The sequence below is a fragment of the Arachis stenosperma genome, chromosome 9 (assembly GCF_014773155.1).
Source record: "Arachis stenosperma cultivar V10309 chromosome 9, arast.V10309.gnm1.PFL2, whole genome shotgun sequence".
In the NCBI taxonomy this organism is placed as follows: Eukaryota; Viridiplantae; Streptophyta; class Magnoliopsida; order Fabales; family Fabaceae; genus Arachis; species Arachis stenosperma.
In genome coordinates, this window is record NC_080385.1 from 60,938,696 (window position 1) to 60,959,083 (window position 20,388).

The 20,388-nt window shown below is 37.1% G+C and overlaps 1 protein-coding gene across 1 annotated transcript; it reads right to left on the reverse strand.

Annotated features, from left to right (window-relative positions):
* Positions 1-16,293: 16,293 nt before the first annotated feature.
* LOC130947475 (uncharacterized) lies at positions 16,294-19,743 on the reverse strand. The gene is made up of 6 exons (XM_057876178.1): positions 19,276-19,743; positions 18,911-19,088; positions 18,158-18,255; positions 17,135-17,231; positions 16,562-16,647; positions 16,294-16,474 (listed from the first exon to the last, which is right to left on the reverse strand). The coding sequence occupies exons 1-6, from the start codon at positions 19,498-19,500 to the stop codon at positions 16,421-16,423; spliced, it is 738 nt and encodes a 245-aa protein (XP_057732161.1). The 5' UTR covers positions 19,501-19,743; the 3' UTR covers positions 16,294-16,420.
* Between the last annotated feature and the right edge of the window lie 645 nt (positions 19,744-20,388).

Below are 20,388 nucleotides of genomic sequence, written 5' to 3' on the forward strand. Positions count from 1 at the left end.
TGATGGTGCATGAAACTGGCGCACCAAGGGACATTTCTGGCGCACCATGGCATGATTCTGGCAGCATCAGCGCGCACCGTGGTACATTTCTGGCGCACCAATTTTTCCTGCCCTGCCCTCCGCGAGGGCAGGGCAGCGTTCTGCGCACCAGCCCGCACCAAGCCGCACCAAGCAAGCACCAACACGCACCAAATCCTGCCCTGCCCTCCACAAGGGCAGGGCAGCCTCCTGGGAGCTATTATTTTGGGCCAAAAATTTAATTAAAATTCCAAGTTAATTCATTTCTTCACCAAATCAAAAGCCCATCCAAATCCCAAAATCCAAGAATAGAAAGGGTATAAATAAGAGCTAGTTTGATGTAATTAGGACCTTTACTTTGAACTTTTGAGCTTTGCTTTTGAATTTGACACTTTCTTTGAGCTTTGAGCTTTTGCACTTTCCTTGAGAAACTTGACCGAGAGTTCAGAGAATTGGGGAGGAGAATTGATCTCTCTTCTTCCTCATTCTTGCCTGAGCACTTTTAATTTTCTTGTTTTGAATTTTGGGTGTGAAGAGTTGAGGAAATTCTGTCTCAACCTCCATTCAAAATCTCTTTAATCACTTTCTGCATAATTAAATCCAATTTCAATTTCCTTTACTGCTTCTTCTTCTATTTCTTGTTAATTGCTTTGAGTACTTGGATCTAGGAAGGTAATTGAGATCTAGGCTCTGCTACCTAGTCTCTTGAGCCCTGAGATCCCAATTTACTTTTGGTTCTTCTGTGAACCTTGCTGCACTTTAATTTCAATTTCTGTTTGAATCCTCATTGCTTCCAATTCAATTTCTGCTCTATTAATTGTGGCAATTCAATTTCTCTTTGTTTAGATTCTGCAATCCCAGTCCTCAAACCCCTTTTATATTCAACCAATTTACATTTCTTGCACTTTAAGTTTCTGCAATTTACATTTCTTGCACTTTAAGTTTCAGTCATTTACTTTCTTGTTCTTTAAGATTCAGCAAGTTTATCTTCCTGTTCTTTAATTTACTGCAAATTCCCCCTCTCCCTTTACATTCCAAGCAATTTATCTTCTGCTAAATACAACCCACTCAACCAAAACTTGATTCGCTTGACTAAATCAACCACTAAACTAAAATTGCTCAATCCTTCAATCCCTGTGGGATCGACCTCACTCATGTGAGTTATTATTACTTGATGCGACCCGGTACACTTGCCGGTGAGTTTTGTGTTGGATCGTTTTCCACACATCAAGTTTTTGGCGCCGTTGCCGGGGATTGAAATAGATTGACAATGATTAAGTGAAGTGGAGGTCTAGATTAAGCACTTTTTTTTTCGTTTCACTAACATACTAACTGTTTGAGAAATTGCCTCTATTAACTCACTAACAATTCATCTCAAATAACTACACTCAATTCTCAAGCGTGCTGTTGTTTGGTCATCCTGATTGTTTGCGTACCACAAGAAATCAAGTTTCTACAGACAAAGAATATCATGACATGAAGCCACCACTTATTACACTCATCAAGAACAATTGTTCTTATGACGGAAATCCATCGGAAGATCCTCAGCAGCACATATCCACTTTTCTGAAGACTTGTAATGCAGTCAAAACCGATGGTTCAGATCAGGACACTTATAAGATCTTGTTATTCCCCTTCTCATTAAAGGGTGAAGCTGCACAATGGTTCGAAACTTTTCCCCAAGGAAGTATCACTAGTTGGGATGATTTGGTTACCAAATTTCTGGCCAAATTCACCTCATCTAGACAGATCATCCAGCTGAAAGAGGAGGAACATCTATTCACACAAGGGGACGAAGAACCACTCTTTAAGGCCTGGGAAAGATACAAGAAAGTGACTGATAAAGTGGGCTTCCGAGCGTTCTATGAAGGATTGACCCCAGAAACAAGGAAAGCAGTGGACTATTTCTCAGATGGCCTACTCAAAGCAACAACAACTGCCCAAGGAATTGCAGACTTCAGTGACAAAGGAGTCAACAACCAACATTCGTTTGAAAAACCACAGAATGAAACTTCAGAAAAAGAAGTGACGAATATTGAAGGGGTGAATGCGTTCAAGGACTTAAACAGACAAATGCATCATCAATCACAGCAAAACATGGAGCTATCTGCTGCAGTGAATGCCAAATTTCCACCATGGAGACCCCATTCCTATCTGAAAATGAGGGAGTCTCAACATCAAGAACAAGGAAGCTTCCACCAAGGCAACTCCATGACCACAAACAATCAACATCACCCACCCACTAATACCACTCAAAGCCAACACTCACAACACAGACACCCCCAGACTCATCTCAACTAGAGAAGGAACGAGTACCAAAATCACAAACCAATGGACTTCAATTATAACAACCCCAACTTCACAAACCAACAAAAACACCATTACAGCAATAACAACCACTACATGCCACCACCACACCCACCCTTCCCACCTTTAACATCTCATAACCAACCAACCTCACAAGACTCTCAGAGAATCACAAACTTGGAGATCCTAATAGAGAGAATGATGCAACATCAAGAGGAGACAACAAGGAACCAAGAGATGTTAATCAGAGGAATTGAGGAGCAGATAGCTCAACTGGCGAAGTACTTTGCAGAAATGAGTGAGAAGAAACCAAATACTTTCCTCAAAACCATTGAAGACAAACCAACCGACAACAAGGATGCTACAAAGAAGGAAGGATGGAAAAGGATCATAGAGGACAATGAGAAAATACTGGACAAAGGAAGTACCAGCCAAGAAAAACACAACAAGGAATTCTTTCAAGGAGAGGCAGAGGATAGAACTAAAGAAAAGCAGAAAATCCCCACTGGGAAATTTTCACTAGGGGATAGAGTGATGATCAATATTCAAACCATGAAGGTGTCCCCACAGTTGTCTGATCACTACATTGTAACTAAGACCCTTCCACAAGAATTTATAGAGGTCATCAAAGAGGAAACCGGAAGGAAGTTCACAGTGAAGAAAGACAAGCTAAGGCACTGTGATTTTCAACCTCCATGATCAGCAGAACAGAAGATGTCAAGCTAGTGACAATAAAAGAGCGCTTGTTGGGAGGTAACCCAACCTGAGGTAGTTTTCTTTTCATAGCATTTTCAATAAAAATGTTGAATAATTGGTATGCATTGCAAGAAGCTAAGTTTAGTGTTGCACACCAAAACAATCTAAGGGAGAATGAAGAATTCTAAGTTTGGTGTTCCACCAAAAAGCCCACTTAAAAGCACATTCTCACTTCCTGCACAATGCTAGCTCCAAGCAATCAAACAAATTATTCAACTACTTAACTGTTTTCTAGTTCTTATTTTCATACTCTTTAGCAAGGATACAGGGTTTCAAATATGGTTAACTTGTTGCATCTGAGACAGTGGCAAACAATTAAGTTTGGTGTTCACACACCAAAACAAATCCAAGAACCACACTCAATTTATGCATACTAACCATACACTTAAGGGCTTGAGAAGCAAGCAACTTTGAGAATTATGCAGAACATAAGTCAACAATTGAAGATATTGTGCATCCTAACTCAAAGAAAACACAACAGAAGGAAGAATCAAAGGTCTGCAACTTCAAAGGTTGTATCTAAACTTAATCCTTACTGCTGTGAATTGTTTTAAACATGGAAACCATTATATATCTTGCTAAAGTGTGTGTCTAGTTGCAAGTGAACTTGTTTGTTAAAAATGCCAAATCTGCATAATGCTTGTTATCCATCACTTAGCTTTAAATTTTGTTCTGTTTCCCATATGCTTAAATAAAAGAGATTTGTTTGAATTGAAAAGTAAAATATCCAATGTTGCATAAGTAAGAACGAAAGTTAGTGGTGGTATATGTGTTTGATTAAATGCATAACTCATGAAATAATTGCTGCATAATATCATTCTCATTCAAGTGTGAGTTAGCTTGCTGTTATAAAGACCCTTATCAATAAACCCTTGAGAACAAAAACAGAAAGAAAAGGGAGATGAAAAAGCCAAAATGGCAAGAAAAGCAAAAAAAATAAAGGTTGGACACCAATAGCTTGGACCCTAGGACATATGCCTGTGGTGTTCTTGTACTAAGATATGCTTGGATGAGTAAATTCTAAGGGGTATTTTAAAACCCGGTCACTTAGACCAACTGATTTGGGATGGCCAATTGAAAGTCCACAATAAAGAGCAACTTAGATACAGAACATTTAGTTATCCAAAGAGATGCTGGGCATCAATGATCCTAGGAAGAATTAGTGAGCCATGTGTCTGTGGTGGAGAGATGTTAAGTAAAAGAAAGAAACAAATAAAGCCAAAGGCTACTACTGCAACATTTGACACCAAACCTCCAAAAGAATAATAAGCTTGTTAAGCATTATAAGCCAAGAAAAGTTAGCAAGGGAGTAATCAAAAAGTGAGTCTTCTAATAGCAAGTTTAGCAAGCCTTTGAAGAAAGATGTATATTATGTAACAGCAACAATAATTGAGTTATCATTGTCTGCATAAAGACCCCATAAATCAAGTTCTGCTATATGCCTAATAAGGATATGTGTTCTTTTCTTATTCATATCATTTACTCTTAGTTTTGATGCTTGCTTGGGGACAAGCAAGATTTAAGTTTGGTGTTGTGATGACAAGTCATCATATACCCATTTTTCAAGCTAATTTCACTTGTTTTATTAGTCTTTATACACTTTCTTGCATCCTAAGTAAGTGATTTGGAGTGAAAATGCATAACTTGTTTAAATCAAGCAACCACCATGAAATTAATGGTAACTCATGAGGTTTAAGCTAATTTTAATTGAATTTTAATTGATTTATAAGCCTTATGAATTTAGTGATACTTGGAGTGGTTGTTTTGGTTTATTTTAGGTGAAGAAAAGAATAAAAGAGAAAAGCGTGACCCAAGGAGAAGGAAGCGTGGTCAAAGGAAGAAAAAGTGTGCCACATACAAAGGGGGAGGCAAGCATTGCCCTCCACAAGGGCACACTGCCCTCTAGGAGGGCAACATAAGAGAACAAGGCAAAGAATGCAACTCTGCCCTGCCCACTACAAGGACAGAGCACAAATTTGTGCCTTGGAATCAAGAAGAAGAAAATGTTGCCCTGCCCTCCACAAGGGCAGTATCGGGCTCACCAAGGAAGAAAATCAAAGGAAAAATGCCTATGATGCTTGCCACAAGAGTTGAACACGGGACCATGAGGAAGCAAGGAACTAAGTTCCATTACCGTGCCAAGAAACCAAGGAAAATGAATGAGCGTGTGTTTCTGCCCGGATTCGAACGCGGGACTTCATTTTGGAAACACTGCCCTGCCCTCCGCGAGGGCAGGGCAGCATTTTGATGGTGCATGAAACTGGCGCACCAAGGGACATTTCTGGCGCACCATGGCATGATTCTGGCAGCATCAGCGCGCACCGTGGCACATTTCTGGCGCACCAATTTTTCCTGTCCTGCCCTCCGCGAGGGCAGGGCAGCGTTCTGCGCACCAGCCCGCACCAAGCCGCACCAAGCAAGCACCAACACGCACCAAATCCTGCCCTGCCCTCCACAAGGGCAGGGCAGCCTCCTGGGAGCTATTATTTTGGGCCGAAAATTTAATTAAAATTCCAAGTTAATTCATTTCTTCACCAAATCAAAAGCCCATCCAAATCCCAAAATCCAAGAATAGAAAGGGTATAAATAGGAGCTAGTTTGATGTAATTAGGACCTTTACTTTGAACTTTTGAGCTTTGCTTTTGAATTTGACACTTTCTTTGAGCTTTGAGCTTTTGCACTTTCCTTGAGAAACTTGACCGAGAGTTCAGAGAATTGGGGAGGAGAATTGATCTCTCTTCTTCCTCATTCTTGCCTGAGCACTTTTAATTTTCTTGTTTTGAATTTTGGGTGTGAAGAGTTGAGGAAATTCTGTCTCAACCTCCATTCAAAATCTCTTTAATCACTTTCTGCATAATTAAATCCAATTTCAATTTCCTTTACTGCTTCTTCTTCTATTTCTTGTTAATTGCTTTGAGTACTTGGATCTAGGAAGGTAATTGAGATCTAGGCTCTGCTACCTAGTCTCTTGAGCCCTGAGATCCCAATTTACTTTTGGTTCTTCTGTGAACCTTGCTGCACTTTAATTTCAATTTCTGTTTGAATCCTCATTGCTTCCAATTCAATTTCTGCTCTATTAATTGTGGCAATTCAATTTCTCTTTGTTTAGATTCTGCAATCCCAGTCCTCAAACCCCTTTTATATTCAAGCAATTTACATTTCTTGCACTTTAAGTTTCTGCAATTTACATTTCTTGCACTTTAAGTTTCAGTCATTTACTTTCTTGTTCTTTAAGATTCAGCAAGTTTATCTTCCTGTTCTTTAATTTACTGCAAATTCCCCCTCTCCCTTTACATTCCAAGCAATTTATCTTCTGCTAAATACAACCCACTCAACCAAAACTTGATTCGCTTGACTAAATCAACCACTAAACTAAAATTGCTCAATCCTTCAATCCCTGTGGGATCGGCCTCACTCATGTGAGTTATTATTACTTGATGCGACCCGGTACACTTGCCGGTGAGTTTTGTGTTGGATCGTTTTCCACACATCAGGAGCCAGTAGCTGAAGCTGGCCAGGCAGATGAGCCCCAGGAGCACACAGGAACAGAAGCCATAGTGGAGGAGCCTGCAGATCACATTGTTGAGGCCGAACCGGCAACTACATCAGAGCCAGCTGGGCAGACATCTGAGGAGCATAGTCCCGAGCCCACCAGCTGGCCATCCACCAACATCATCGTCTACCACCGTCATCACCACCCACTACTGCCATGCGGTGGAGTTTCCTAGAGTTGATCACCCTGGTCCGTTTTGGCACAGAGTACCGTGCTTCATCTAAGTGTGGGTGAGGATCCTCTATTTTTGGGTGTAAATATTCTCTTCCAAACACTTGTCATTTAGTTATTTTTAGTCTTTATTATGCTTTTGTGGATACTTTTAGTACTTTGACTTGTGCACCTTTTATTTTGGTATATATATATAGTAGTTGCTTATAGTTATATCTAGTATTGCGCTTTCATTTTGGTATACATATACATATTGCATTTGCACTGCATGGTACATAGTATAGATATGAATTGTGATTGGATGATGTGAATAGATTATGCCTAGCTCATTTTGATCCTAATTGTTCATGTTACTTTTTGCTTGTTGAAAATTAGGAGAAGAACTAGGAAATTTTGAAAAAAAATAATAAAAAAATAAAATAAAAAGTAAAATTTTTGCATCTATCACAACATACATACATACATATATAGGAAATAATTTCGGTGAAATACAACAAGACTTTCCAATAATTTTGGGCTTTCTATTGAATTGATTGGAAAACTATATTTTTTCAAACTTGCTTGAATGGATTTCTTTGGAACATAGAAGAGTAAAGAACAAATACTGATGAGTCCATATTTGATGGTATATTTTGACTCAATTTGGATGGATTCTAGCATATGAACTCACACTTAAGCACCAAAATAGCATAATTTTGTGTTTGATCCCTAATTTGATCTTAAATATGAAAATATGCAATTTTTGTGCTTTAATAGAGCAGATTAATTTCACTTTTATGTCATTCGATGCCGTGATATAGTTTGTGAGTGATTTCAGGCCTTTGAAGGCAAGAATGGATGGCCAAAAATAGAAGAAGGCATGTACAATGGAGAAAACATGAAGAAAACAAGGAAAAGCACACCTAGCAAGGTGTGTGTGTGCACAAGCCAGCGTGCGTACGCACAAGAGAAAATTACTATGCATGTGTGCGCACAAGTAACCATGCGTACGCACAGGAGCCAAAACAGCAAAGTGTGCGGACGCACACATTCGTGCGTCCGCACAGGACCCAACACGTGATTTCATTAATGAAACACGTGCAGCGCATATTTTGGGGGCTTTTGGCCCATTTTGGAAGGCTGAATTGCTGAATTGAAGTGCTATATAAGGGGAGAATCAACACATATGAAGGGAGCTCACTTTTATTTTTAGGTAGTAGTAGTATAGGAAGCTTCCATAGGAGTAGGAGTAGTATAGCATTGCTCTCTTAGGGTTTAATTTTTATCTCCATTATAGCATTTTATAGCAAACTTTAATTTTGGATGTTGATCAACTCTTTTGTAAGTACTCTCAATTTCCTCTTTAATTACATTGTCTTTATTTTCATTTCCTCTTGGTTCAAGTGCTTTGTTTATATTTGCAATTTTGAGTTCTTGAAGTTTTGATTGATGAATTTAGTGTTTTATGCTTTCTTTATGCTTGATTACTTGTTTATATTTGGTTTCGTTGATAGTTGGTTATAGCCTTCCAATTTCCTTGGCAATTTTCCATAGTTTACTTTTATGCACACAAGGTGTTTGTAAAAATGCCAACCTTAGATTTTGAGTAGATTTTCACACCTTGGCTTGTGGTTTGAGTTCCTAGGATAATAGAGTCATAATGTTCGACGCTAGCCTTTTATCAACTAGTTTGGTAAGTTGGCTAGGACTTATGGATTAAGGTCAATTATGCTTGCTTGACTTACTCCTCGATGGTTGGGGTTGACTAGGCGAGACTAACTCATGACAATTACCATAGTTGTGTTTATGGTGATGATAAGTTTCCTTGGATTCTCAATTCCCAAGTCAAGGCTTATTAATTCCAATCCTTATTTTATTTATCATGTTTTCTTCTACTATTTCTGCAAGCGTTTTATTCTTGATAATGGAGTAGAAATTTGACTTGACATGGGGGTTAATCAAGAGAAGATACTTGAGTTGGAATGCTCAAGTGCTTAATTAAATTGGACGTTGTTAGCTAATTCTATACCTACTAACGCTAGTTCTCCCCAAGGGAGAGGACTAGGAATTGTGGGTGAGAGTTAGTTTAATCACCATACTTTCTCTTACTTAGTAAGGGTTAACAGAGTGAGAACAACAACCTCTCTACACTACACTTGAGTAGATCCCAACAAGGATAGAAATTCCACTTGAATATTCCCCCAGTCAAGGCCTTTCATTTAAAGTATCAATAATTATTCTTAGTTTATTTTTATTACTTTAATCTTTAATCTTTTTAATTACTCATTATCAAAACTCAAATTTTCTGAAAACCCCTAATTAATAAAATAGCACTTTTTCCTGCAACTCGTTGGGAGACGACCTGAGACTCATCCTCTCAGTATTTTTATTTCAAAAAATTGTGACAACCCATTTTAAATTGGTGAGGTGGATTTTAGCTGGTTAAGATCTATACGTGCAACGCTGTTCTCTTAATTGAAATCTCTTAATTGGTCAACTTCTGCCACGCATCATGGATGTAGAAACAGTAATGAGAAAATAGTTAAGGTCTCGGATATGCTTTTTCTTTCTGGATTAATACTTCTTACTGACTACTTTAACAATGAATGATTCGTTCTATGGCAAAGCTGTAAGTGATTAACTCATGTCCTCTCATCAAGTTAATCTCCTCTAATTCATATCAAATGCTGTTGTCAGTGGTCATTCAATATGAATGAGAGTGAAGCTCACTCAATTCATTCTCCTTTGTGATCCTACTTAAAACGCCACACACAAGGTCAGATCTTTCGGATCGAATAATGAAGCTCAATGTTCTAGCCTTAGTGCCACAAAAACCTCATCACCCATAACTAACTAAATTATATGTCACATATCCCCGATTAGCCCAGATGAATTATTGGTTCATGTGATGTATTCTCAAGCTTTAACTCAATACTATCCGGGTCAGGACTCCTAAGAACTCATGGAGAAAAAGGGACATACCCAGTCTCATTTGGATGAACAACAACAATACATCATAGAATGGAATCAAACATATATTGAAATAGAAAAAGTAATAATATTAATCCATAGGAATCAGCAGAGCTCCTAACCTTAACCTAGGAGGTTTAGTTTCTCATAATTTACAGAGAAAACTAAGGTCTGAAAGTAATACTCTGTCTCTCCATAGACCTAGGTGATCTCCTCTTTAAATAGGAGATGCTAACCCTAAAAGATGTTAATTTAAATTTAAAATATACAAAGATAAACGAAATTAAGCTAAAGAATACTGAAATCCACTTTAGGCCCACTTCGGTCTTGTGCTTCGTCCATGTCTGGAGTTCAACTTACAGTATGGGCATTGAACGCAAGTTAGGGGGTGAGTGCATGCTTCCTTGGTCCCTTGGTTGCGTTGAACGCTAGTTTTGGGCGTTCAATGTTGGGCTTTGATCCTTCTTGGGTGTTGAACTCCAGATGGGGACGTTCAATGCCAGTTAGTGGTAGTGATTTGGAAAAGAAGTATAGACTCTTATATATTACTGGAAAGCTCAAAAAATTAGCTTTCCAACGCCATTGAGAACGCATCAATTGGATCTCTGTAGCTCAAGATGTGTTCGTTGGAATGCACGAAGGTCAAGATTTGACATCATCTGCTATCCTTTCTTCATCTCTGAACAAGACTTTGCCAATCTTGCTAATTTCGTCCAAAAATCACCTAAAATCATAGGAAAAATACAAAAACTCAAAGTAGCATCCAAATATGAATTTTTGGACTAAAACATAATAAAATTAATAAAATCTAACTAAAAATACTATGAAAATGCTATGAAAAAGCTTATAAGATATCCACTTATCATTTAGATTAGAATTTTTCACCCAAAAATTGGCCGATTGGTCGGACGACCTCCCCACACTTAAAAGTTTGCAAAGTCCTGGTGCATTCAAAGATGAGCAACAGGGTATGGCGACTACACGGATTGCCACCTTTAGCTAGTGGATCAACCTGATACTGCATGATCTTTCTTCTGCTTTCCTTTTTGCTTATGGTGAATTATACTGAAATATAGAAAACAAGATAGTAAGACGAGTAAATGCAAAAGCAAGGAAGAATAGATTGTCGGAATGAGGTAAGAATCCCTAAAATGAAGTGAATGAATCAGTGTGTGACATGGATGAAAATAGTGAGTGAATTCTAAGTTGCTCACGGTTTAGAACTCACACACTAGCATTTAAAAGCTGTCACAACTACACAAAAGAAGTATGCACTTCACTCATTTTAGTGTGCTTGAGATACTTCAAAGAAAATTTGTAGGTTACGTAAACAAATAAGCAATAAAGAAACACGAAAGCACTCAAGCAATAATCAAGAAATTGTGAAATAGATATTGAATGAACATTGGAACTCGCACTTCGAACAATGACACACTTTGAATTTGATTTTTGTATCACCTAATTGACATAAAGTGGAAAACATGGGTGTTATGCAACTTAAGAAAATAGAGATATAAGGTGAGATCAATCATATAGCAAGCATGGGTGCTATGCAACTTAAGAAAAGAGAGATATAAGGTGAGATCAATCACATAGCAAGCATGGTACACAAAGCTAAAAAAGCTAAAAAATATGTCACTAGGTAAGCTTACGATCCAATTTCACAATTCCACAATCTTAATGCATGAACTAGGTGACGTAAATAGAGACCAATCATAAACAAGCATTACCTAACAAAAAATGCATCAACTACATACAATTTTCTAATAATGGATAGTGAATTCAAATTACATGGTGGCAAGCTACAACATGCAATCTAGAAATCCAAAAACATTCTTGAAGGCAATGTCATAAGTACTTGGCATGTGCAAAATTAAGCATGTAGAATTTGATACCAAGCAACAACGTATAATAATCCAACAATGAATAATTCAGCAGCAAGAAACAGCACATCAGATTAATAGTCCAACACCTTTCCCCTAACTAACCTATGCTAACAAGTTAATCTACTAAAACAAAAATTCAAACTAACTAACAAATGGAAATGGTGGTAGATGATGAATGGTGGAGGATGGTGGTTGAAGGAGGGAAAGAATAGAAAAGAAGAGAGAAGAAAAGGTTGTACATACGCACCACTGAGCATGCGTACGCACGAGTTAGGGTGCAGAGAGTAAGGCCGCGTACGTGAGCAGTTGGTACACAGATGGTAGCTTCTGTTTGGCCCGGTCGCATACGCGACAAGTGGCTGTGCATGCAAGATGGTCCAATTTTAGGGTTATGCGTATGCATGGTTGGTTTTTTTTGTAACATAACAAAACTTAAAAATTAAACACAACTTCTTAACTAGATTCAACTATGCAATTCAAAATCAAAATTCATGATCCAAAATCAAAGTCCAAAAACTATGTAATTCTACTATGCAACTATGCACATTCTAAAACAAATCAAAATCCAAAAATTGCCTAGATTTCTAACTTTCAAAAATTTATTCAACTATTCCAATCAAACTAAAATCTATCAAATCAATATAAAACTTAAGAGACATATTTACAAAAATGAAATAAAGAAGGAAAGTCAAAAGGTTTTACCATGGTAGGGTGTCTCCCACCTAACACTTTTGGTTATTGTCCTTAAGTTGGACAATTGATGGGGTTCTTGTCAAGGCGGCTAGTGCTTGAATTCTTCCGTGGATCCCTACCAATGTTTACATTTCCAATAGCCTCCGAAATTCCAAACTAGGTGCACCAAGCTTCCAAGAAATCTCAAGCAAGTAACAAGACCCCAAAGTTGTTGATTCTTACATTGTATTCCGGAGTCCCAAACCTTGTTTGTCAACACCCTTTCTTCTTATTGATCATTACAATTCCAATCGGGTGGCAAGCACATAGAATTCTCACTCAAACACCAAATCATCTTCCTAGACTCATACAATTTAGCATTCCTCCAACCATGCGACCTAAGCCTTGAGGGTTCAACCTTAATGACCTTAACATTATTTTGCCAACCACTACACAACTCTCTCTTACTCTTTAATCCATAAAGAGCTCTAAGTTGAGCATCTGTTTCAAGCAAACCATATTCAAGTGGGACAATAAAACTAAGAGATATGAATTTTATCCACTCAAATGATATGATGGACAGTTGCTTAGTGAGAGAGGCTCCAACTGGCTTTAGCAAAGTGATTGTAACTCCCTTTTACTCCTCTTTGATAGCTACCACCCCTTGACATGCTTCTTCAATTATGATTTCTTATTCACCAACTACTTCTACACATTCCTCATTGCTCAAGTCATGTGGTGGAGGTTTTATACAGTCCTCCTTATCATCAATTTCACAACACAATGAGGAAGGTTCAACAATCTCAACTAGCACATTAGTTGGTGTGGAATCATCTTCAATAGCGGGGCTAGCTTCTTGCTTAACTTCTTCCAATCTTTCATCATTCACAATATGTCTTGGAGGTTGTGCACCATCCCCCTCAACATCAATTTCAAGTTTAATGGAAGAAGGTTTTACAACTTCCACAAAATTATCAACAACATTAATTGGTGTGGAAGTGTCCTAAAGCTTGGAATCCACTTCATTCTCAACTTCACCTAAGTTTTCAACCACTTCTTCCTCTTCAACAATTTCGGCTTTCTTCATTTGTTCCAATACAAAAGCCCACTCCTCATTCTCCACTTGAGTTTCCAGTCTCTCTTTCACGCTATGCTCTTCAATTGATTTTCTACATGTAGCCATGGGTGTGCTTTGATTGTCTAAGCATTGGGAGACTAAATTGGTTACTACCTCTTGAAGAATTGTATAAAGCTCCCTTTGCTCTTGAAGAATTAAAATGAGAGTGTCATCCGTTGGGGGTGGGGTGGATAATAGGGTTCATTATTTGAGGGAAAGGGTTCATAATAGGGAGGTGGTTCATATTGGTGAGAATATAGAGGTGGTGTATATCGAGGTGGTGTATATAGAGGTGGTAGTTCTTGGGAGTATTGATGTTAGAATTGTGATGGCTCTAAGTATGGTTCATATGGCTCATATGGTTGTTAGTATAGTGGATATGGGCTAGGAATATGGAAGTATTTGGTGATATCGGGCTTATGAGTAAGGAGGTTAAGAACAATGTTGCAGAATTGGTTCATATTGGTGTGTATTATGGGGAGGATTATGATCATTGTTGGATGGAGGAAATTGGTACGGATACCATGAGGTCCGTTCATAAGGTCCCATAGCGCATACCATCGTTGAAGCTCTCATTTTCTACAACATAGTTGTAACCAAATCATAGCCAAAAAGGTGAGAATTCATAGTGAACAGAGAAAATAATAAAAAAAAAAAGCTAATAAGAATGAAAGAAAACAAACTCCTACAACTAGCAAAAACTAACAAAGAAGCAAAAGGCAAACATATTCACAAAATTCACATATATACAATAACCAATAACAATCGCACATTTTCAATTCCCCGGCAACAACGCCAAAACTTGACGTAGAAAAATCGTCGGTTAGGAACTTTCACAAAATAATCTCATCGAAGTATAGCTACAAACCAACAATCAACCCTCAAGATTAATTTGTTTGTCACAAGTGCAAACCAATAAAAACTGAAAGTATTTAAACCTCGAGTCGTCTCTCAAGAAATTGCAAGAAAGTGTGCATGTTATTGGTTATGAGGTATTTTTGGGGTTTTGGAATGATGAGCAAGAAATATAAATTGAACTAAGACAATTAAAGATACCAACTAAGAAAGGTCTTGGCAAGGGTTCAGAATTGGAATTTCTATCCTCATTATTATCCTCAATTGTAATGGTAAATGTAGTTTGCTCTCACTTAGTTATCCTCTAACAATTGAAGAAAAGTCAAATGAGCAAAATTAACTCTAATCCACAAGTGTCAATTCCTAGCAAAGGACTAGATTTAGTAGAATTCAAGCTAACTAGTAACCTTCAATTACCAAACAATACTAGATTTTGATAATTCAAGAGTCTTCAAGTTACCAACCCAAGCCTAGAAAAGAAAATTCTACTCTAAAACCCAACCAAATATTTTATCAAACACTTGGAAGGCATAAAATGAAAGCATGATAAAATAACAAGAATTAATAAAATCTAAGACTAACAATTGCAAGATAACAATAACAACAATTAAAGAAAGTGACAATGATCATGAAAATATAAATTGCATTAAAGAGAATCAAATTAAAATGAGTTCATAAAACTAGAAGTAACAACATAGAGAAATTAACAAGAGAACTAAGAGAATTAAGACAATTGAACAAAAAAGTAGATGAAACTAGCTCAAAACAAGAATTAAAACCTAAATCTAAGAGGAATTTAACCTAAATCTACCCTAATTTTAGAGAGAAGAGAGAGCTTCTCTCTCAAGAATATGACCTAAAACATGCTCCTAAAATAAAACTAATTGCTCTCCTTTTATCCTTCTTGAATTTAGCTTCAAATAGCTTCAGAAATGAATTAGATTAGACTTTGGAAGGCCAGAAATCGCGACTCACGTGTTGCATTTAATGAAGTCACGTGATTGCATTCGTGCGTGCGCATGCCTGACCATGCGTACGCATGGTTGTAAAAGTGCAATCGTGTGTACGCATCAATTCCTATGTGTACGCATGGCTGTAAAAATTGCAATTGTGCGTACGCATGAATGTTTGTGCCTACGCATGGTCGTAAAATTCTCCAAACTCTATTTTTTTCATGAATTCTTCACTTTTTACATGTTTTCTCCTCACTTCTTCAATCCATACTTGCCTTGTAAACCTGAAATCACTCAACAAACACTTCAAGGCATCGAACGGAATCAAGGTAAATCAAATTTAGCAAATTAAGAACCTAAAAAACAGGTTTTTACTCTTAGACACAATTTAGGAAGAATCCATAAAACTATGCTATTTTAGTGAATAAATATAAGAGAAGTCAATAAAATTTACCCAATTAAAGCAAATAAATACTATAAAATATGAATTTATCAGGAGAACAAAGGGATGGGGGGAGTGAAATTCGAGAGGAGAGAGGAGTGATGAGTGATAAGTAAGGATGATTTGATAGGGAGTGATTTCGGTAATAAAATTTGAAATTTGACAGCTGAAAAGTGAGTACATGGAACTGGAAGAAAATAAGGCGTGCCAGTGTTATAGAAGTCGAAGAAGTGAAGGAAAAAGGGAAGTTCATACTTTGTACATTATTTTATGTATACGTATCGTTGTTGGCACTTGACAAATGCAGTATTTCGTTGGTAAAATATCATTTTTCCGATAGGCAAATACTCTCTTCTATAACGTGCTACGGTTTGATGTTTATTGTTCATTTGTTCGTTTCTTTTATTCAGCAGTATGGCAGCAGTCAAAGATGATAAGTCGAATTCTATCCATCATATTCTAATATGCATTGTTTTTTTTTTTTAAATGACCACCAGATATTGCGGGAAGGTAAACAAGAAATCAGGTGCAACTAGGAGTTACCGCAATACAAATACGTTTTAAAAGGAAACGGGTAGATTCTGAAAGGGGGAAAAAATTACTAGACAAACATCTCGGATAAGATAAAGATTTATTTACTTTGGGTTTGGGTACATTAAAATTCAGTGAAGAAGCATGCGCTTCCAATACAGAGTGTTCTACTTGACGCAGCTTGATTCATTTACAGATTCGGGCCCTAGCTCACTTGTGAAGAACACCCTTCCTGGGAAGCTTCGGTTTCTTATGAGTTTGGCGCTGCCATGCAAACAAAATAAAGGAAACGTTGGATACACAACGGGTTGAAATAAGTGCAAACTCTCAAGTGACAAATCAAATGCATACCTTCTGTTTTTCCAGGGCCTCGAAATCTGTTCTCTCCTTCCACTTACTCTTGCTTAATTTTATCGGCCGATTTCCAACATATTTACCTGAAATCAAGGCATAAATCAGCATTCATTTATCATTGCTTGTGTGTCAATATTCTCATCCCACATGGACTCAGTGACGAGTATTACATGAGCAATTCATGCAAAAGAAGATTTAAAAAAAAAAAAGAAAGAAAAAAGTGTGTACCTATTTTTAAAGTAGGAAGTCTTCCATCCACAAGATAAAGATTAAATTTATAAGAAACTAAATATATTAGAAGTTTCAAAATTTTCAAAAAAGAAAAATCAACACTTGTTAGGAGAAACCGAACCCCTATTTCATCATAATTAATTAGTGTCATGATTGCATACCCTTATAGCAGTGTTATACCATACTGCATATACTAAAACGTCACATAATGTAACTGAAAAACCATATATCACCTAATTTTCAGTTTTTTCATAAGGGTTAGTGATGTAAAAGAAACCAGGAAAATACACATAAGAAGTGGAGAGAAGCATGCATAGAAACAGTCTGCAACTTACGGACCATTCATTTCTTTAAGAGCAGCAGCAAGGTCAGAAGGACTGGCAAAGCTTACAAAACCATAGCCCTTTGTTTTCCCAGTCCGTTTATCTCTGACAACCTAAAAAGGATCAAGCAAACCTCAATCAAAAGATTGCATGAGAAATCATGAGTAGGATACATGATGATGAATAAATACTTAACCAGAAAACCACATTTGAAATCATATTGAAACTTCCTGAACCCTTTGAATTGTAATTTTTCTTAAAAAAGTTATATGCATATATAAAACAATCTGCCAAGTTGGTGGTGTTAGTTTGATCTGGAATTTCCACCAGCTTAATAATATACTGATTGTTCACAAGAGATCTACCAGACAGGGGAAGCCTTGACCAAAGACTGGATTAAAACATAAGAGACAGTGAATAGCTTGCTCCAAAAAATCCAAATAGGTAAGAATCTACACATCTCAAGTTTTTGAACAAAACCAATTAAACTTATAAACCCCAGTGGAAGATTCCATGTTCCTGTTATCCAATTAACTTCTCTGAATTTCTACTGACTATAACGCAAAGTTGCAAATCAAATAGAACCTAGCAATTGAATATTATATGTTGATCTTAACTATTCATAACAAATACTAGTCGGTCAACATGGATCTCACTAACTTTAAGATCTTATGAGAAAAGGAAATCAACAAAAAGAAATGTAGAAAGCAAAAGTCGCAACACTAATTTCCAATGAACTGACTATTCACATTTAAGAGAATAAACTATGTCACCGTTAAAAAATTTGAATTGTACTTTGATTTGTGGACGATGAGCAATGACGAGGAAAGCTGGAGATGACAAGATATCATATCAATTTAATCACAAGAATATCAAATCGAATGTAAATTATGAAGCAAGACCTACCTTAAGGTACAAAACCCATTAACAACTCTGTCACTTCAAACAAAAATCTGAAGACGAAATAGAAAATGCTCACACTAATCCAATCATTACTGAAAATACAAGAATTTGGAGTCAAAATAGGAGAACCGCTTACCCGTGCCATGTTAAAGGAAGGGAAACGTGAAAATGCTTTGGTAAGAACATCGTCATTCACTTCATTACCAAGGTCACCACAAAAGAGCCGATAATCATCTGAAAATTCAAGGCTCAAGCAAATAAGATAAATCTCTAATCCTTATCAAAGTTTATGTGGGGACACATCATTCAGGAGAGAGGGAGAGATTTGTTTTTGGGGGGATTTGTGGTGGTGGTGGTGTGGGGAGAGGGAGGGGGGGGGGGGGGGGGGGTAGGGAATTTCCAGAAGGAAAACAGAGACGAAAAAAAGTCCATTAAATCTAACGCCATATCCCGCATAAAACTAGAAGCTGTGTGATAGAAAAGCTTAAAGATCCTACGCGAATTTAAATTTTAGTTAAACGCGAGTTCCACATTCATCATTTCACAACACCTCGTCAGTAGGAGTTTCAAAACAACATCATATCACCTTGTTTTGCCGTAAAATTTACCTTCTCCATTGCATTAATATATCATGTCTACCACTACCAGTTTGCTAGCGTAATCACATCACACTTTCCTCATAGCCTAGACACCCACCATCTGCTGCACTACAATTTAAGAACTCAGAACCCTAAGAAAAACCTTCTAAACCATACATTCAATTCCCAAAATATAGAATCCAAATAACTTCCTGAAAATCCAAATTAACTATTCAAACACCTTTCACGACCAAACTCAATAAACATCGACTCAAAATAGTAACGAAAAGCCATGATGATGATGATGATACCTTCGGGCCACTCAGCAAGAATAGGATCCTCCCATGTTTGACCGGCAGCTTTTCGAGGAACTGCTTTCTTCTTCGCCTGCGCCTTGTTCTCCGCCTCGCTGCTCGCAATCGCCGCCTTCACGCTCTCCAGCGCCTCCGGCGTTATTATCTGCGCATCCCTCTCAAACAACTGCTGCGACTGTTCAATTTATTTAAAAAAAAAGGGTTTAATCATGAAATGAGGGGGCCTCTATTCCAAACCGCAAAAAAAAGAAAAAACTTACCTTTGGAAAAAAATACAATAAAACGAGGGAGCCCATATTCCAAACCGCAAAAACAAAAAAAAAAAAAAAAAAACACACACACAGAGATACACAAAAACCTACCGGATATTGCGGTAAGGAGTACACGCCAGAAACCGGAGCCGGAGGGACAGGGCCGATGACCGGAAGCGAAGGGATTTGTACTGCGGGAGCCGCAGCGTACACCGCAGCGGCGTAATGCGCCGGTGTGGCGGCGGATTGCTGGAGGTGGAAAGGAACGGGGAAGTAGGTAGGGGCGTTGGAATAGGTGAAATGCGATTGCGATGCTGAGGAAGACGATGCAGCCATGAAAATAAAATCTAACGAATCACAGCTTCGAATGGAGCTTTTGAACTGTGATTCAAATGAATTGAGAATTGAAAATGGTGGCGCTTTCGATTTTGCGGTGGTAGTTGCGTTAGGGGTTTCCGATTCCGTTGGACAATGATACTTCTCTGGTGGTTGTTCCAGATTGCTCTGGAAATTTCTTCGGGGTTCTAGGTGGGCCCTGCGTTTGTTTACAGGCCTATATCCATTGTTTGTTGGTTAAGATACAAATCTTTGATGGAGATGTTAAGACACAAATATACTCAGAATATGGATTTAATATTTTTTTAATGGATATAAGTTTTTATATTTTTATTTTTTATTAATTTTTATACAATTAATTTATATTTTTTTAATTAATTTTTTAAACTTTTATCCTTTATCAATATCTTATATTTTTATTGTTTATTAACTTTTATAAAATATAGACTTTTTCTAATTTTATTGTGTCTTATTTATTTTTATCAAATACAATATATATATATATATATATATATATATATATAATTTGGTGGAAACTCAGATGAAGTCGACTTTACGTAAAGTTGATACCTGAGAGTCGTTAGATGATTTGACTGATTTGACTAAATTTTCATTCAACAGCTCTGAGGTATCAACTTCATGTAAAGTTGACTTCACCTGAGTTTTCACATAATAATTTATATCTACGTCTTTTATGTCTATGTCTCTGTCTTAAGAAAGATATAAATCAAACACCGCCATATTTAATATATTCACTAACTTAATATATTTTGTATCCATCTTAATAAAAGAGATACAGATACATAATTTATTTTTTATTTTTTTTATTATTCTTATTAATTTTGAGTATATATCCAAATAGACTTCAAAAAAATTTTGCGTCGGACA

Excerpts from the sequence above, each read along its gene's own strand:
- LOC130947475 (XM_057876178.1), bottom strand. The coding sequence starts at position 19,500 with ATGGCTGCATCGTCTTCCTCAGCATCGCAATCGCATTTCACCTATTCC. Across the intron at positions 18,256-18,910 it reads TCTTGCTGAGTGGCCCGAAG|ATGATTATCGGCTCTTTTGT; the intron begins GTATCATCATCA and ends TTGAATTTTCAG. Across the intron at positions 16,475-16,561 it reads AGGCCCTGGAAAAACAGAAG|CGCCAAACTCATAAGAAACC; the intron begins GTATGCATTTGA and ends TTTGCATGGCAG.